The 19,807-nt window shown below is 35.9% G+C and overlaps 1 protein-coding gene across 1 annotated transcript in view; it reads left to right on the forward strand.

Annotated features, from left to right (window-relative positions):
* The first annotated feature begins 1,319 nt into the window (after window positions 1–1,319).
* Window positions 1,320–19,807, forward strand: part of GABA-B-R3 (gamma-aminobutyric acid type B receptor subunit 3) — an 84,727-nt gene continuing 66,239 nt past the window's right edge. The window contains exon 1 of the mRNA XM_073965489.1: window positions 1,320–2,483. Within this exon, the coding sequence (XP_073821590.1) occupies window positions 1,320–2,483 (1,164 nt within the window). The remainder of the gene's footprint in view (window positions 2,484–19,807) is intronic.

A 19,807-nucleotide genomic window follows, 5' to 3' on the forward strand; every position in this document is an offset into this window, starting at 1 on the left:
TGGACTGAAAGAGGATACTCTTATGCATTATTCTTCGAAAACGTAACACTGTTCATTGATGTTCCCCAAAAGTTCTAGTCCACAAAATTTCACTAAAATTTAGTACCTGAGGAAAAATAAAACAGATCACATCGTGTATCCGCTGCCGTAATATATTGAAAGGTTTCTTAAAGTCAACAATCCTACTTATCCAACAAAAACAATGAACACAATATCTTTTATAGTTTCCGACAGATGGGTATTTCTTTCTCCAGAAACTTGCAAAAATTACGTATATCCCGAAATTGCGAAAATATTCCTTAGTCTCAATATGTTTACTATCTATCGAATCCCATGTGGAAATTGACAATCTGTGACTACAAAAAATTGAGGTTTTCGTCAGTAAATTCGATTTGTGAATCACCTTGTGGCGTTGCCGACTTCGCTACTAATCAATGCCAGCAACTTGGATAAGTGTATTTTCTCCATTTTCAGCACGCTATATGAAACCCTATCTTAAATCGTTTGCAAGAGTTTGTTTTTCTTTTCTTTAGTTTTTCAAAGTAGTGGATTTTTCACGTGGATGGGTTTCTAAGCCCCCCTCTCACCCGCATGATTGTAATTGAAACTTGGGATCAATTGCGGAGTGAAATAAGCTAGTTCCATGAAATGTTATTGGACATAAGAAATCTTCATCAAATTATGAAAGAAGACAATGTTTTCCTTTTAAAAAATCTATCGTATTTCATAATAACCGTGAAAAAAGTGTTTTAAAAAGTTTTAATACCGGAAATATCAATTTAACTAAACAATCCCAACCAAGAACATCGTTAATATAAAAAAACGTGGAATTTTTTATCTTCAATAGTTTCCACATTAATTACTTAGAGCAACAATAACGTTAAATTCTCTTCATCGTTCAATGTGTATAAATATTTAAATGGAAGCCTACAAATTAAACAAAATATAAACCAAAAAATTGTTTTGTTTTCTTGATCCAATTCCACACACAGAAAAAAGTATGTATTTAATTAAACAGAAAATATGCGAAAACATGTGTTAATACGAAAAACATGGCCAAAATTTAAACATTTAATAACAAAAATAACACAACCTACACCAACAATAACAACAACTACAACAGCATCAACATACTCAACGAAAATTAACCCCTCAAAGATAACCAACTACAGTGGAGATACACAAGATAAAATAAGAATACCAGTGTCAGCAGCAGCAGCCGAACAACCTTCCTGTCAGGCGATAACGAAATGTCCAAAACGAAACAGAAGAGATGGCGCTGGCAACACACCCGCCATTTGCAACACTACATTTACATCATGGTAATTATGGCAACGGCAATTATTGTGCCAATTAACATGACAAGGTGTAATAATACAAAGCTTAAGACAGTAACAACAGCAACAACAACAGTTACAACTACGACGACAGTAATGACACAATTCGTGCCATCACCAAGGACGTCTGTGGCGACATTCGAAATGTCACCATCATCCTCAGCAAAACAATTCGTTAACTTGACGGCCATCAACCACTCATATTTCCCTTTTCGGCGGGAAATGCAACAACAACAAACATTCAAGTCAATTAAATTTAACGAATCTCTGGCACTTAAGGGCAAAAAGTCGCCAGTGATAAAAGAAGCAACATCAACGCCAGCAATTAAAAAGCAATATCAACACTCTGAAATAATCAAAAATAACCGTCCTGTAAATAAAATGAATCAAAAAAGAGTTAACAATGATGAATCACCACCAGAAGCAGCAGCAGCATCACTGGCGGTCAATGCAATAAACAAGCCAAGGGCCAACACAATGCTGCCGCCAATAACAGTAACAACTCGGCATACAAAGTTACATTCAAATAAAATTTTTAATTCAAAAATCAATGACAATCATCATCTTAAATCAGCATTGCAAACGTCGCCCACAAGAAAATTAAAAATTGCCACACCAACTTCATCTGCATCATTCTCGTCATCCTTGTCATCTTTATATGCGGATAAACAAATAAAAAGGCAACGACGCTTTTCTAAACTGCGAAACAGCCAAACGAAAGCATTCCCATCATCATCGACAGCCAAACCAAATCCAATGTCACCGCTCCCAACGCCACGAACATCAATACAGCATTCAAATGTTTCCGTTAGATTTGTCAGTGCCACATCACAATCATCCCACGCCTCCGCCTCCTCATCATCCAATTTACTACCCCTTTCAATGAGTTTATGGCAACAGCAGCAACAACAACACTATCTGAAAGTAAATCAAGTCTTTGAACAGGAACGTGCCCTAACCCGCAACAATCTTCAGCACAATCGTGGCAAAATTGTTTTGCTCGGTCTATTTGAACTTTCAACGAAATCTGGTCCACGACCGGAAGGTTTAAGCGAATTGATTGCTGCCCAAATGGCAGTCGAGCATATAAATCGCAAACAGTTATTGCCCGGCTATACAATTGAACTGATGACAAATGATACACAGGTAAGTAAGAGGGGGATTTGATTTTGCGGGTGTGTAGGGAGGGGTAGGGGAAGAAACATAAATTAAAATTGCAAATTTATACTGTTGTTGTTGGAGCGAGAGTGAGAGGAAAGGGGGAGCAAATAAATTTCAAAACATTTTAAATTTATTGTAATTTTATGATCTTTATGTGCTGTTGTTGTATTCCTTGGAAGCATTTTGGTGTGCGTGAAAAAAAATTTGTTGCATTTTGTATTTTTGATTGGCGTTAAGCAATAACCATTATTCCGACGAAAGAGATGAAGGTGTTCAATACAAAATTTATCGATTTGTTATTGTAAAATTTATTACAATTTTTTCTTGGCGTTCAGACAAATAATGGGGATTATGATAAGCAAAGAATTTAATGGCCTCTTTAACAGTCCTACCAAGGGAAAATATAAAATCAGCTCTTCTTTGTTTTATAACATAACGTTATATTGTTGTACTCAAGCTCGACAGTTTAACTGACTACAACCATTCTTTCCATGTACGGGTCATAACAGCCAAGCTCAAGTGAGAGAGGTCTTTATTGAACAATATTTTCAAGGGCGTGGATTTTTTGAAGAATTTTTTCAAGGGCGTGCTTTTTTTTAATGAATTTTTTAACTGGCGTGGATTTTTTTAAGGAATTTTTTCAAGGGCTTGGATTTTTTAAAGAATTTTTTCAAGGGCCTAGATTTTTTCAAGGGCGTGGTTTTTTGTAAAGAATATTTTCAAGGGCCTGGATTTTTTTCAAGGACGTGGTTTTTTATAAAGATTTTTTTCAAGGGCCTGGATTTTTTTCAAGAATTTTTTCAAGGGCGTGGATTTTTTTAATGAATTTTTTCAAGGGCGTGGATTTTTTTAAAGAATTTTTTCAAGGGCGTGGTTTTTTGTAAAGAATTTTTTCAAGGGCCTGGATTTTTTTAAAGAATTTTTTCAAGGGGGTGGATTTTTTTAAATAATTTTTTCAAGGGCGTGAATTTTTTAAAGAATTTTTTCAAGGGCGTGGTTTTTTTTAAAGATTTTTTTCAAGGACTTGGATTTTTTTAAAGAATTTTTTTAAGGGCGTGGATTTTTTTAAAGAATTTTTTCAACGGCGTGGATTTTTTTAAACATTTTTTTCAAAGGCTTGGATTTTTTTAAACAATTGTTTCAAGGGCGTGGATTTTTTTAAACAATTGTTTCAAGGGCGTGGATTTTTTTAAAGCCCTTTTTCAAGAGCTTGCATTTCTTTAAAGAATTTTTCCAAGGGTGTGGATTTTTTTAAAGAATTTTTCCAAGGGCGTGGATTTTTGTTTAAAGAATTTTTCCAAGGGCGTGGATTTTTTTTTAAAGAATTTTTCCAAGGGTGTGGATTTTTTTAAAGAACTTTTTCAAGGGCGTTGATTTTTTTAAAGAATTTTTTCAAGGGCGTGGATTTTTTTAAAGAATTTTTGCAAGGGCGTGGATTTTTTAAAGAATTTTTTCAAGGGCGTGGATTTTTTTAAAGAATTTTTTCAAGGACGTGGTTTTTTATAAAGATTTTTTTCAAGGGCCTGGATTTTTTTCAAGAATTTTTTCAAGGGCGTGGATTTTTTTAATGAATTTTTTCAAGGGCGTGGATTTTTTTAAAGAATTTTTTCAAGGGCGTGGTTTTTTGTAAAGAATTTTTTCAAGGGCCTGGATTTTTTTAAAGAATTTTTTCAAGGGGGTGGATTTTTTTAAATAATTTTTTCAAGGGCGTGAATTTTTTAAAGAATTTTTTCAAGGGCGTGGTTTTTTTTAAAGATTTTTTTCAAGGACTTGGATTTTTTTAAAGAATTTTTTTAAGGGCGTGGATTTTTTTAAAGAATTTTTTCAACGGCGTGGATTTTTTTAAACATTTTTTCAAAGGCGTGGATTTTTTTAAACAATTGTTTCAAGGGCGTGGATTTTTTTAAACAATTGTTTCAAGGGCGTGGATTTTTTTAAAGCCCTTTTTCAAGAGCTTGCATTTCTTTAAAGAATTTTTCCAAGGGTGTGGATTTTTTTAAAGAATTTTTCCAAGGGCGTGGATTTTTGTTTAAAGAATTTTTCCAAGGGCGTGGATTTTTTTTAAAGAATTTTTCCAAGGGTTTGGATTTTTTTAAAGAACTTTTTCAAGGGCGTTGATTTTTTTAAAGAATTTTTTCAAGGGCGTGGATTTTTTTAAAGAATTTTTGCAAGGGCGTGGATTTTTTAAAGAATTTTTTCAAGGTCGTGGATTTTTTTAAAGAATTTTTTCAAGGGCGTGGATTTTTTAAACAATTTTTTCAAGGGCGTGGATTTTTTTAAACAATTTTTTCAAGGGCGTGGATTTTTTTAAACAATTTTTTCAAGGGCGTGGATTTTTTTAAACAATTTTTTCAAGGGCGTGGATTTTTTTGAACAATTTTTTCAAGGGCGTGGATTTTTTTAAACAATTTTTTCAAGGGCGTGGATTTTTTTAAACAAATTTTTCAAGGGCGTGGATTTTTTTAAACAATTTTTTCAAGAGCGTGGATTTTTTTAAACAATTTTTTCAAGGGCGTGGATTTTTTTAAAGAATTTTTTCAAGGGCGTGGATTTTTTTAAACCATTTTTTCAAGGGCGTGGATTTTTTTAAACTATTTTTTCAATGGCGTGGATTTTTTTAAACAATTTTTTCAAGGGCGTGGATTTTTTTAAACAATTTTTTCAAGGGCGTGGATTTTTTTAAACAATTTTTTCAAGGGCGTGGATTTTTTTAAAAAATTTTTTCAACGGCGTGGATTTTTTTAAACATTTTTTTCAAAGGCGTGGATTTTTTTAAACAATTGTTTCAAGGGCGTGGATTTTTTTAAACAATTTTTTCAAGGGCGTGGATTTTTTTAAACAATTTTTTCAAGGGCGTGGATTTTTTCAAAGTATTTTTTCAAGGGCGTGGATTTTTTTAAAGAATTTTTTCAAGGGCGTGGATTTTTTTAAAGAATTTTTTCAAGGGCATGGATTTTTTTAAAGAATTTTTTCAAGGGCGTGGATTTTTTTAAAGAATTTTTTCAAGGGCATGGATTTTTTTAAAGAATTTTTTCAAGGGCGTGGATTTTTTTAAAGAATTTTTTCAAGGGCATGGATTTTTTTAAAGAATTTTTTCAAGGGCGTGGATTTTTTTAAAGAATTTTTTCAAGGGCATGGATTTTTTTAAAGAATTTTTTCAAGGGCGTGGATTTTTTTAAAGAATTTTTTCAAGGGCGTGGATTTTTTTAAACAATTTTTTCAAGGGCGTGGATTTTTTAAAGAATTTTTTCAAGGGCATGGATTTTTTTAAAGAATTTTTTCAAGGGCGTGGATTTTTTTAAACAATTTTTTCAAGGGCGTGGATTTTTTTAAAGAATTTTTTCAAGGGCGTGGATTTTTTTAAAGAATTTTTTCAAGGGCGTGGATTTTTTTAAACAATTTTTTCAAGGGCGTGGATTTTTTTAAAGAATTTTTTCAAGGGCGTGGATTTTTTTAAAGTATTTTTCCAAGGGCGTGGATTTTTTTAAAGTAATTTTTTCAAGGGCGTGGATTTTTTTAAAGAATTTTTTCAAGGGCGTGGATTTTTTTAAAGAATTTTTTCAAGGGCGTGGATTTTTTTAAAGAATTTTTTCAAGGGCGTGGATTTTTTTAAAGTATTTTTCCAAGGGCGTGGATTTTTTTAAAGTATTTTTTCAAGGGCATGGATTTTTTTAAACAATTTTTTCAAGGGCGTGGATTTTTTTAAAGAATTTTTTCAAGGGCGTGGATTTTTTTAAAGTATTTTTTCAAGGGCGTGGATTTTTTTAAAGAATTTTTTCAAGGGCATGGATTTTTTTAAAGAATTTTTTCAAGGGCGTGGATTTTTTTAAACAATTTTTTCAAGGGCGTGGATTTTTTTAAACAATTTTTTCAAGGGCGTGGATTTTTTTAAAGAATTTTTTCAAGGGCGTGGATTTTTTTAAAGTATTTTTTCAAGGGCGTGGATTTTTTTAAAGAATTTTTTCAAGGGCATGGATTTTTTTAAAGAATTTTTTCAAGGGCGTGGATTTTTTTAAAGAATTTTTTCAAGGGCTTGGATTTTTTAAATGAATTTTTTCAAGGGCGTGGATTTTTTTAAAGAATTTTTTCACGGGCGTGGATTTTTTTAAAGAATTTTTTCAAGGGCGTGGATTTTTTTAAAGAATTTTTTCAAGGGCATGGATTTTTTTAAAGAATTTTTTCAAGGGCGTGGATTTTTTTAAAGATTTTTTTCAAGGGCGTGGATTTTTTTAAAGAATTTGTTCAAGGGCATGGATTTTTTTAAAGATTTTTTTCAAGGGCGTGGATGTTTTTAAAGATTTTTTTCAAGGGCGTGGATTTTTTTAAAGAATTTTTTCAAGGGCATGGATTTTTTTAAAGAATTTTTTCAAGGGCGTGGATTTTTTTAAAGAATTTTTTCAAGGGCGTGGATTTTTTTAAACAATTTTTTCAAGGGCGTGGATTTTTTTAAAGAATTTTTTCAAGGGCGTGGATTTTTTAAACATTTTTTTCAAGGGCGTGGATTTTTTTAAACAATTTTTTCAGGGGCGTGGATTTTTTTAAACAATTTTTTCAAGGGCGTGGATTTTTTTAAACAATTTTTTCAAGGGCGTGGATTTTTTTAAACAATTTTTTCAAGGGCGTGGATTTATTTTAACAATTTTTTCAAGGGCGTGGATTTATTTTAACAATTTTTTCAAGGGCGTGGATTTTTTTAAACAATTTTTTCAAGGGCGTGGATTTTTAAAACAATTTTTTCAAGAGCGTGGATTATTTTAAACAATTTTTTCAAGAGCGTGGATTATTTTAAACAATTTTTTCAAGAGCGTGGATTATTTTAAACAATTTTTTTCAAGGGCGTGGATTTTTTTAAACAATTTTTTCAAGGGCGTGGATTTTTTTAAACAATTTTTTCAAGGGCGTGGATTTTTTTAAACAATTTTTTCAAGGGCGTGGATTTTTTAAACAATTTTTTCAAGGGCGTGGATTTTTTTAAACAATTTTTTCAAGGGCGTGGATTTTTTTAAACAATTTTTTCAAGGGCGTGGATTTTTTAAACTATTTTTTCAAGGGCGTGGATTTTTTAAACTATTTTTTCAAGGGCGTGGATTTTTTTAAACAATTTTTTCAAGGGCGTGGATTTTTTTAAACAATTTTTTTCAAGGGCGTGGATTTTTTTAAACAATTTTTTCAAGGGCGTGGATTTTTAAACAATTTTTTCAAGGGCGTGGATTTTTTTAAATAATTTTTTCAAGGGCGTGGATTTTTTTAAACAATTTTTTCAAGGGCGTGGATTTTTTTAAACAATTTTTTCAAGGGCGTGGATTTTTTTAAACATTTTTTTCAAGGGCGTGGATTTTTAAACAATTTTTTCAAGGGCGTGGATTTTTTAAACAATTTTTTCAAGGGCGTGGATTTTTTTAAACAATTTTTTCAAGGGCGTGGATTTTTTTAAACATTTTTTTCAAGGGCGTGGATTTTTTTAAACAATTTTTACAAGGGCGTGGATTTTTTTAAACATTTTTTTCAAGGGCGTGGCTTTTTTTAAACATTTTTTTCAAGGGCGTGGCTTTTTTTAAACAATTTTTTGCAAGGGCGTGGATTTTTTTAAAAAAAATTTTTGCAAGGGCGTGGATTTTTTTAAACAATTTTTTCAATGGCGTGGATTTTTTTAAACAATTTTTTCAAGGGCGTGGATTTTTTTAAACATTTTTTTCAAGGGCGTGGATTTTTAAACAATTTTTTCAAGGGCGTGGATTTTTTTAAACAATTTTTTCAAGGGCATGGATTTTTTTAAACAATTTTTTCAAGGGCGTGGATTTTTTTAAACAATTTTTTCAAGGTCGTGGATTTTTTTAAACAATTTGTTCAAGGGCGTGGATTTTTTTAAACAATTTGTTCAAGGGCGTGGATTTTTTTTAAACAATTTTTTCAAGGGCGTGGGTTTTTTTAAACAATTTTTTCAAGGGCGTGGGTTTTTTTAAACAATTTTTTCAAGGGCGTGGATTTTTAAACAAGTGGATTTTTTTTATACAATTTTTTCAAGGGCGTGGATTTTTTTAAACTAGTTTTTCAAGAGGTTGGATTTTTTTTAAACAATTTTTTCAAGGGCGTGGATTTTTTTTAAATGTTTTCAAGGGCGTGGATTTTTTTAAAAACTTTTTTAAGGACGTGGATTTTTTTAAACATTTTTTCAAGGGCGTGGATTTTTTTTAAACAATTTTTTCAAGAGCGTGGATTTTTAAACAAGTTTTTCAAGGGCGTGGATTTTTTTTATACAATTTTTTCAAGGGCGTGGATTTTTTTAAACTAGTTTTTCAAGAGCGTGGATTTTTTTAAACAAGTTTTTCAAGGGCGTGGATTTTTTTTAAATGTTTTCAAGGGCGTGGATTTTTTTAAACTAGTTTTTCAAGAGCGTGGATTTTTTTAAATGTTTTCAAGGGCGTGGATTTTTTTAAATGTTTTCAAGGGCGTGGATTTTTTTTAAAAACTTTTTCAAGGACGTGGATTTTTTTAAACATTTTTTCAAGGGCGTGGATTTTTTTTTTTAAATTTTTTCAAGGGCATGGATTTTTTGGTAAAAATTTTTTTCCAGGGCGTGGATTTTTTTTTAAAAATTTTTTCAAGGGCGTGGATTTTTTTTAAAGTTTTTTCAAGGGCGTTGATTTTTTTTAAAAATTTTTTCAAGGGCATGCATTTCGCACTGGGCTACATACTGCCTGTCGCAATCCCACACATTGACGTGGCCAAAAAATATTCTTAGAAATCCGCGCGTTATAAAACTATGACGATGAAAATATACTTCGTTCTTGCTTTCAATGATTTTTCTTATCTCCGCGAAAAGTAAATTTATGGTGGTTTTAGATTATAGCATGAACAGTTACACCAACTATTGCCCTTTCCACTTATTACATTTTTAATTTTGTTTATACATATTTATTTACATGTCCCCATAGTTCCATAAACATCAACTTGGGTACCATAATAAAACACGCCATCATAACGTATGAGCAACGTACGAGCAATATTTCCCTAGATGCGCATACGTTCCGCTGTACCACCATACAAGTTTGTATTAAAGAGCATTTAATTAGCATTATTGCAAATGCTTGGAAATTTCTCCTGACACAACACATTAAATATTAAAAATACTGCAAACATAAATTCACTACAAATCCCGCATTTGCCACTAAAAATAACACACAAAGTTTTGGTTATTTTTTTTTTTTATTTCAAACTAAAATTCCACCATGAGTGGAGAACTCTGAAAAGCAAGTGGCAGCAGCAGTAGCATCAGTTGAAAAAAAGTTATATTCTAATAATTACCTCCATTTATGTTAAATGAAAATCTAGTTCGCATATTGCAAAAAGCGCACAAAACTTCCTGGCACACAGAGATGACTTCCTTTTTAGTGCTAATGTTTAGTTGGCTTTTAGTTCAACTGTTTTTTTTTGTGCCCGCCTGCCTGACTGCCGCTATGCCGAATGCCAATCCTTTGACAACACTAATTAAGTTAAAGCCTCGATGCTATCTAAAGTTGTGCCAGCTAGCCACAAGCGTTTGTGTGCTGTTAAAATTTTATACCCTAAAAATGTGGAAAAACATTTTCATAAATTTATAATTAAGTGCTCGATGGTTGGTTCTGTGGTTGCAGGTTGCTGGGGTTATGCTTATTGAGAGAGTAAATGTTCAGCGTTCGTTTCCAGCAACTGCTGCTGCTGACTCTGTAGATATAAATGTTATGCCGGCTTTAATGTCACAGCGAATAATGGATAAATGTACAGACATTTATGATCAAGCACACTTATATACACACACACTCACCCACTCTCATATGCACTTCCTTAATTCTTATGAATTGTTTATGAGTGTAGCAAAGTGTTATATGTGTGTGTGTGTGTGTTTGTGTAGGGAGTATGTAAGTTTTTATCTCTTAGCATAGCCTTTGAACTATAATCATAAAGGTATTCTTATTGTTGTATAAGAAGATGATAAACACACAACTACGTTGTTAACGGTATGTTGAACACACACGCTAACACACACACAACTCACATAAGTGTTGTTGAAGGAATAACGCAGACATCTGTCGCAGAAATTGCGTTTCTTTCTTACATATCGTGACATATGTCGACACTCTGCCCCACTCAGCATATCAGAGGTTATAATGATTAAAAAAACATAAGTGTATTTTTTAGGAACATATTTTTTAGGGCTGCCAGATTCATAATTATTGGTGTAAGGTTATGAGAAATAAGAAGCAAAGGTACTGATTAACATCTGTAAAGGTCACCTGTGATAGAGGTTCTAGGTGGTCACAACACTTCTCCACTGAAAATAGTCAACATAGGTACACATTTTGATATAGCCACCATATAATGGTTCCTCCCGATTTTCGGTATTTTAAGAATTTAAGCTAAGTTTTTTTTTATCGAACTACCTGTAATTTGACATTAAAGGTTCTTAGTAGTCACAAATATTTTCCACATATGTCCATGTTTTGGCATACCACCCATATAACAATACCTCCCGATTTTAGCTTATTTGAGGAGTTTAGATACATTTTTGACCGAACTAGTTGAAATTTCACATTTGAGGTACATAACACTTCTCTACAAAAAAAATAGTTCCATGTTTTTGTAGAGCCCACATGTAACGGAATCTCTCGATTTTCGTTATTTTGATAATTTTAACTACATTTTGTTCACCGAAATTCCTACAATTTGACATTTGAGATACCTAGTAGTCAAAACACTTCTCCACTAAAAATAGTCGACATAAGTGTTGTCACGACGTGTTAGCGTTCAGAGCCAAAATCATAACTTTCAAAGACTACGCTAAGCGTTTGTCATGAACGCCATACAATGATTGAACAAATATTCAGCAAATTGCATTTGAAAGAGGAAAAAATTGGATGATAGCGAAGTAGCTCCACAGCCGATATGTCTGGAGACCCTCTACCAAAGCCGAAACATGTCACATATTGGTGGTTGTGTGGCTTCGAATCTTTGGCTTTCCTTTTTCACTTGCATAATTGGTCATTGAGCTCGATTCTAACGAGAAATTTATTAAAATAACTCCAATTTTTATAACTCTCATATAAGTGTACATTGCTATTTTCGGTATTTTGAAGTTTTTACCAAATTTTTTTGACCAAACTACCTTCAAATTTTACATATAAGAATCCCAGTAGTCACCACACCTCCCGTTTTTCGCTATTTTTAGAATTTGAGCTACAGTTTTTGACCGTACAACCTGTAATTTGACATTAGAGGTTCCCAGTGGTCACAAGACCTCAGCACCAACAATTGTCAACTAGGATTATTATTCTTTACAACATCATATCTGTGTATCATAGCGCGATGAGGAAAAACGATTGGAAAAACGTCACTCACAAAATGATTTTAAAAATTTGAATTTATCATATCAGGTTTGTACCTCCCACACAAAATTTGAAATAAGTGCAGTTTAGTGACACCTCACCAATCGTTATGAAATTTTTTGTAACAGGATGTTCGTGCGGCCCCCGTTACGTCATTGTAATTTTTTTCAAGGGCAAGCCCATAGTTCAGGAGATAATGGCCCATAACCTCAAAAAACGCTGCACTATGTTGCGAGTTCAAATAAACGGTTGCCAAATATAAAAGGAGTTGGCGTTGGCAGATGAATTTTGGTATACATACTTATAGTTCACTGACAATGTCGAGAGCAAAAAATTGGGAAGGTCGGTCCACGTTTTGGGATACTCCCATGCAACGGTACTTCTTAATGTTTCGGTATTTTGAATATTTTAGCTAAACTTATCAACCAAATTGGTTGAATTTTGAGATGCGGGGTTTTCACTTTACAAAAAACGTTTCTGATAAAAATTACGGACATAGGTCCACGTTTTGATATAGACCCCATATAATGGTACCTCCCGATTTTCGGAATTTTGAAGATTTTACATATGTTTCACGCCCAACTATTCCGAAATTTTGCACTGAGGGTTCCTAATGGACCAAAAAACTTTTCTGATAAAAATTATGTACATAGGTCCACGTTTTGATATAGCTCCAATAGAACGGTATCGCCCGATTTTCGGTATTTTCAAGGTTTTAGCCACATTAAACAACCAATGTAGCTGATATTTATACCCTCAGCATTTATGCTAACGTGGGTATATACACTTTCATACGGGCAAAATGTGCCCCATCAAAATAATGGTTTTAGACCCCAAGTATGTTTGGACGAAATGTGTTTCAGAAAATTTGGAGTCGATTTAGCAATGTCCGTCCGTCTGTCTGTCTGTCTGTCTGTCCGTCTGTCTAGCTGGTTGGTGCGCACGATAACTCTCGAACGGATGAACCGATTCGGTCCAAAATTTGGCTTTCGTAATATTTTGTCAAAACTTAGTTTAAGTTCGAAGATAGGTTAGATCGGTCAACTCTTTCCGGTACCTCCCCCAAAAAAGTTCGGAAATATTCAAAATTTTGTGTGTACCATTACTCTTAAAGGAAGTAAACGATTTGGTCCATACATTGTACATCGTGAAATTTCTACCAGACTTAGATCAGGTTCCAACATGGACTCAATCGCTCCACTCCTTCGTGTACCTCCCACACAAAATTTCGGAAAAGTTCAGTTTAGGACCTGCTCTCAAATCGGTTTGATTTTTGTTGTAGCAACTTGTATTCACTGCCCCCCATACGACGCTTTATGTTTCATCAGGGGCAAGTCCATACTTCCTGAGAAAATAGCCTGCAAAGTACAAAAAACCCCTATGGCATCGAGTGTAGTGGTGGGAGCGCAAGATAACTCTCGAACGGATCTGCCGATTCGGTCCAAAACTTGGCTTTCGTAATATTTTGTCCAAACTTAGTTCAAGTTCGAATATGGTTTATTTCGGTCCACTCCTTCCGGTACCTCCCCCACAAAAGTTGGAAAATGTTCGGAAAATTTGTAGGCACGACAACTCTTGAAGGGAGTAACCGATTTGGTCCATAGTTTGCACATTGTGAAATTTCTACCAGACTTAGATGAGGTTTCAATATAGACTCAATCGATAAACTCCTTCGGGTACCTCCCACACAAAAATTCGGAAAAGTTCAGTTTAGGACCTGCACTCGAATCGCCTTGGTTGTTGTAACAACTTGTATTCACTGTCCCCCATACGAAGGTACAAGTTTCATCAGGGGCAAGCCCATACTTCAGATCAGGTTCGAATATGGACAATATTTGTCCACTCCATCCGGTACCTTCCACACAAAATTTCGGATAAGTTCACTTTAAGACCTGCTATCAAATCATTTTGATTTTTGTTGAAGCAACTTACAATCGCTGTCTCAATTACTATGGTAAAAGTTTTTTCGGGCGCAAGTCCATAATTCTTGAGAAAACATCCCGAAGGGTGTAAAAACCTTTAAGTACTTCCTCCGCAAAACTTTCGAACTTTAATCCTAATCAACAGTTTTATCGGTTCATACGCACAAAATTATGAAACCCCCTAAATACATAAGATTTTTTGGGAAAAATTGTTTCAATTTACACAGGCTGAGGGTATATCTCGGTCGGCAAAGCCGACTGATACTTTTTTACTTGTTTGACCGTTATTTCACATTCGAGATTCCCAGTGGTTATAAAACCTCCAATCTAGGTACATGTTCTTATAGCCCCCATATAACAGATTCGAAAATTCTGCTACCTGGACTGGTGAGTGGATTTAGCTAGGCAGTTAAACAAATGCAGCCTATCAGGCCGTCCCAATCCACATGCAGGTCAAATGTTGTTGCAGGTCGTCGTGCAGTCAATTTGGAGCCCAAACTAAATGAGCTCCATTGTCCGGTTATACAGTGAGCTAAAACTACTCGCATTTGCCTTGGCAGTAGGCCTACTTCTCCTGCGATGTATGGGGGTGGACTTTGAGTACGACATTCACACAACACCCTTGAACTGCCTGTGCAATGCTATCCAAGACAGGCTGATGGAGTCGTTGATCTACAGGTTCCCATTTGTATCTTTCGACATATCTCTCTCAAATCTTCAGGCGGTATTCTGACAAGTTTGAATAATCTTCCACGGTGTAACATATGCATACCACATTGGCGCCACATAGTTGACTGGTCTAGGACGGGAAAATTCTCTCAGCTACTCAAGGATCCCAGGAAATGATCAACTTGCAATCAACTTCCACGGTTTGAAACCAGACATGGTACTGAAACCAGACAAGGATGTCAGCAAAGGTAAATCGTAGAGACTGAATTCGCTTTTTTCAACCGTAGCAAAGACCCCTGAGGTTTTAGTCCTTCCCTGCATTAGAAATAGCTTTCCAGTTGTTGATCATCAGCATGAGATCCGTAAGCAGCTTAGCACGAACACGCCATCTCCACACATATTGGTCCAGAACTCATCCGGAGCAAGCCGTGATGGTGGGGCTGTACTTAACAAAAGCCTTTGATATTGTCAAGCACTCCACGCTGTTTGAGAACATCGGGCAGACAACCACATCCACCGTAGGGTGAAACACGGAGTTCCCCAAGGTGGGGTGATATCTCCGGAACTGTTTAACTTCTACCTCTCCTATATTCCACCCCCTCTAGACGACATTGAGAACGTAACGTATGCCGATGATTGTACGATGGGTATTTAGGGTGCAAGGCGGCTTATAAAGTCTACAATTTTGCTGAATTTGTTGCTGAGACGGCTGAACAACAATAAGTTTCATAAGATGCCACGTTAGTTGTTGGGGAGACTGCCGGGCTGTCTCATATTCCGACGTGAATCACCGACGACGAAGTTTGAGCTACGCTGTGAGATGTTTTGGCGTAGTAAGCAAGCTAAGACCAGAGCAGCCTCGGAAGTGCATCCATTCCCTACATCCATTACGTCTCACCGATGTTGACAGGTAGTGGATGCGTATTTGTCAAACGCAAAAGATCCACGGGGTTATTCTTTTTTCCGGCACGATGTTTGAGGCATGCATTCCGGTATATATTGCCCACAGTGTAAAAAATAGACGAATTTACTTACATAGGTGGTCCATTACAGAACATTTGTTCCATAGACCGAACTAAGAAAAGATCTCCAATTCTCTATGTTTTTCACTTCGCTTTTTGGAATACCGCGCCGTTTTATTTCTTCATCCACTTGTATGCTCCATCGAAGCTTAGGCCTCCCGATTCTGCGTGTACCGCCATGTGGCATGTATTCATACGCCTTTTTAGCGGGTTCATCATCGTTCATTCTTATGATATGGCCTAGCCAACGCAATCGTTGCATCTCGATACGTTTAACTATATTCATGTCTTTGTATAGCTGGTATAGCTCGTGTTTCATACGATGTCGATTAGTGTTATAACTTTTTGCACTTTTTTGCAAATATCAAAAATACCACCACATAGCCGTGTAGAGCATGGAGAACTATTATGAAATAAGGTGTAATTTTTTCTCTATCGCGAAAAAAGTTTCCGCACCAAATGCATTGAAGTTCAGTAATGCATTTTTTACTTTTATTTGTTATAATGACATATACGCTTTTTATTAAAATTTGTGTTTTTTTTTTTAAATCTAATTTAAAATGAATATCAAACCATTCTGGACAAATTTGTTATCAAATCGCGTCATTTCAGAGTATATTAGGAACTTTTGACAATATTGCAATTTTGTTGTTTTTTATAAACTCGCGAATTTTATGTTTATATTTATTGTACCTATCGGACAAGAGAATATGGTGTCATTTGCAACAAATTCGCGAAAGTTACAGACCATTTTTAATGACGTTGCCTGTGAGAATTGTATTAATTTTCTATAAATATTTATTCAAACAAAGCAAATTTAAAATTTTAAGTAGAACAAATATCAAAAGGGTTTTATTAATCGCAGTCGGTGCGGAAACTTTTTTCACCGAATCGATCTTAGAAACGCGTTTTCGTTATCAGGACAAAATTCCCCACACGGTACTGGTGTGGTATTTTTTTGGTTATAGTCCTAATGTCGATATTTACCGTCAACGCAAATCGGCCCCTAGATGTTTCGAAGAATTTTCCTCTCACACCAAGCACTGCCTTATCTGCTTGTGCGCCATACATTAGCACGGGCAGTATCAGCGTTTTGTATAGAGTTATTTTTGTTTGACGAGATGTGGCTTTGTTATTAAATTGCTTATTTAAACCATAGTAGCATCTGTTGGCCAATACAATTCTTTTTCTTATTTCACAACTGATGTTGTTTGTTGTGTTTATGGCAGTGCCGAGGTAGACGAAGTCTTTAACTACCTCAAAATTATAGGTACCAACTTCCATAGTTGGTCCGAGCTTATGGGCGCTTGGCGCGTCGACACCATCAATTTGGTCTTTTCGCCGTTTACCGCCAGACCCACTTTCGCAGATTCTCCTTCGGCCTTCCTAAAGGTATGATTTACTTCCTTTACTGATCGTCCTATGCTGTCTATGTCATCAGCATAAGCAAGTAACATGTGACTATTGGTGTAAATTGTGCCATTTCTTTTGACATTTGCATCTCGTATTACCTTTTCCAGCAAAATGTTGAATAGGTCTGTCTCCTTGTCTGAAACCTCTTTTGGTACTGAACTGTTCGGAGAGGTTCTTTCCAATTTATACCTATGGTCTAGTGTCAGTTAAAGTCATCTTACAAAGCCGTATGAGCTTTGCGGCGATACCAAATTCAGACATTGCATGGAATACCTTTGATCGGAGGGGACTGTCGAAAGATGCTTTATAATCGACAAAAAGGTGATAAATGTCGATCTGCATCTCTTGGGTCTTCTCCATGATTTGCCGCAGGATAAATATCTGGTCAATGGTGGACTTGCCAGATCTAAAGCCGCATTGGTATGGCCCAATTATTTCATTTACCATAGGCCTTAGTCGTTCGCACATTATCCCTGACACTATCTTGTAGGCAATAGGGAGAAGACTTATGCCCCTATAGTAAGAGCAAACAGTCTTATCTCCTTTTTTGTGGACAGGGCACTGGATGCTCAGGTTCCAATCGTCGGGTAAGCGTTCTCCCTTCCAGATGGTGCTAACTAGCTGATGCATTCACCTTATCAGCGCGTCGCCTCCGGTTTTAAACATCTCGGCTGGTAAGCCATCGGCTCCTGCTGCTTTATTATTCTTCAGCCGGTTGATTGCTGTTTTTACCTCATCTTGGCCGGGTGGTACACATTCTATACCATCTTCTGAGATTGGATCTGTGGTATCATCGTTTTCGCTACTATTTGATACCAGCAGATTGGAAAAATGTTCCTTCCATATCCTGAGCACGCTATCTGTATCTGTTACCAGATTACCTTGCTGGTCTCTACAGGAGGATGTGCCTGTGCAAAAGCCATTTGTTTGATGTTTCACTCTTTGGTAGAATTTTCGGACCTCATTCTGGCTCCTGTACATCTCGATTTTTTCACACTCCCGCTTTTCCATTTCTCTCTTTTTCTTGCGGAAAAGACGTTTCTCTTCTCTCCTTTTCTCCCGATATCCCCCTCGTGCGCTACGCGTTCCTACTGATTGTAAAGTAGTTCTATAAGCCGCATTTTTCTCTTCGGTAGCAGCACGACACTCCTGGTCATACCATGAATTCCTTTGTGGACGTCTCTGGTATCCAAGTATGGATTTTGCGGCTGTTTGCATGGAGTGGGCAATATTTTGCCATTGCGTTGTTATGTTATCGGGACAAGGAGTGCTCTCATTAAGCAATTGAGCCAGTTGAGTGGAAAATGCTCTGGCTTTCTGTTGTGTTTGCTGCCTATCGATGTCCAACTTCCGCGTTGTGTCTGTTCGTGCTTTATTTGCAACGTTTAACCGGGTGCGTACCTTTGCTGCAACAATGTAGTGGTCCGAGTCTATGTTTGCTCCTCGGTACGAACGCACATCCAACACGCTCGATGAATGTCTTCCATCTATCAAAACATGATTAATTTAATTACTTGTTCTTTTATCTGGAGACAGACAGGTGCCCTTATGAATATCGAGATGATTAAATCTGGTACTGCTAACTACCATGTTTTTGCAGATGCAAAGTCTATCAGCCTCATACCATTGTCAGATGTTCACTGTGGAGACTTAAATTTCCGGACTGTTGGGCCAAAGATATTCTCCTTTCCAATTTTGGCATTAAAATCGCCTAGAATGATTTTAATGTCATGGGCAGTGCAACGGTCATATGTTTCGTCTAAGCGCTCGGAAAATATATCTTTGGTCTGTTCGTCCTTTTCTTCAGTGGGAGCATGAGCGCAAATAATGCTGATGTTGAAGAATTTAGCATTTATTCGAATTGCAGCAAGTCTTTCATTCACTGTGGTGAAGCTGGATACCAGATGTTTTAGCCTCCGACTATCTACGAATCCGCAACCAAACTCATGCTTTACGTCATGGCAGCTATAATACAGTGCGTCACTTTTAGGTGTTTTTGTGACGCCTTTCCCAATCCATCGTATTTCCTGTATGGCAGTAATATTGGCCTTGTTCTTTTCAAGTACGTCTGCCAATGCGAAGACTGCACCTTCTCTATAAAGAGTGCGAACATTCCAGGAGCAGATTCGCAGATCATGTCCTTAAAACGTTTGCGGGGTTCGTCAACTTTAGAGGGGTTTGTTTTGCTTTTCTTTCATTTTTTCATAGTAGGCTTTTTTTCTAGGGGAGGGTTACTAACCCGACGCCCAAACCCATGTTTTTAACGTTCTTATGGGTGGGCGGTATCACCGCGGGGAGGTCAGTGTCCACTTGAGATGAAAGAGGGACCAAGATAAATCCTGGACTTTGCCATGTTAAAAACGGTCAGGACCGTTCCTTGGTATCTTCCATCCCCTTCGTCACCCAAAATAGACGAACACAACACACATAATTGTTGAGGTGACGAAATTTCTTCGGATTCGATCCGGTGCATAGAACCGACTTTTGTGGAATAGATTCTTGTGTTATTGATCGTCGATGGGTGTTTCTTAAACGACCTCAATTTTTTGATCATTGGAACTACATTTCAAGGCTGCATCCTGGTTATACTATGAAAATTTGTTCCTATGTTGTGGCAAATTCATCTGCAATTGACATTTAAGATTCTTAGTGGTCACAACCCTTCTTTAGCAAAAATTGACAACATACATAGGTCAATTTTTTTTTATTGCCTCACATACAATGGTACCTCCGGATTTTCAGCGTTTTTAGGAGCTTAGGTTGTTGTTGATCAAAGTACTATCTGTAATTTTACATTTGAGGTTCCAAGTGGTCACCACCAAATATTGTCAACTTTTGTCCATGTTTTGGTATAGCACCCACGGTACCTCCGCTTTTAAGCGCTTTGTGGAGTTCTACAACCCCTTTTTGATATTTTAGGT

The sequence above is a fragment of the Musca autumnalis genome, unplaced genomic scaffold (genome assembly GCF_047663935.1).
Source record: "Musca autumnalis isolate F117 unplaced genomic scaffold, ASM4766393v1 scaffold_2, whole genome shotgun sequence".
Taxonomy (NCBI): domain Eukaryota; kingdom Metazoa; phylum Arthropoda; class Insecta; order Diptera; family Muscidae; genus Musca; species Musca autumnalis.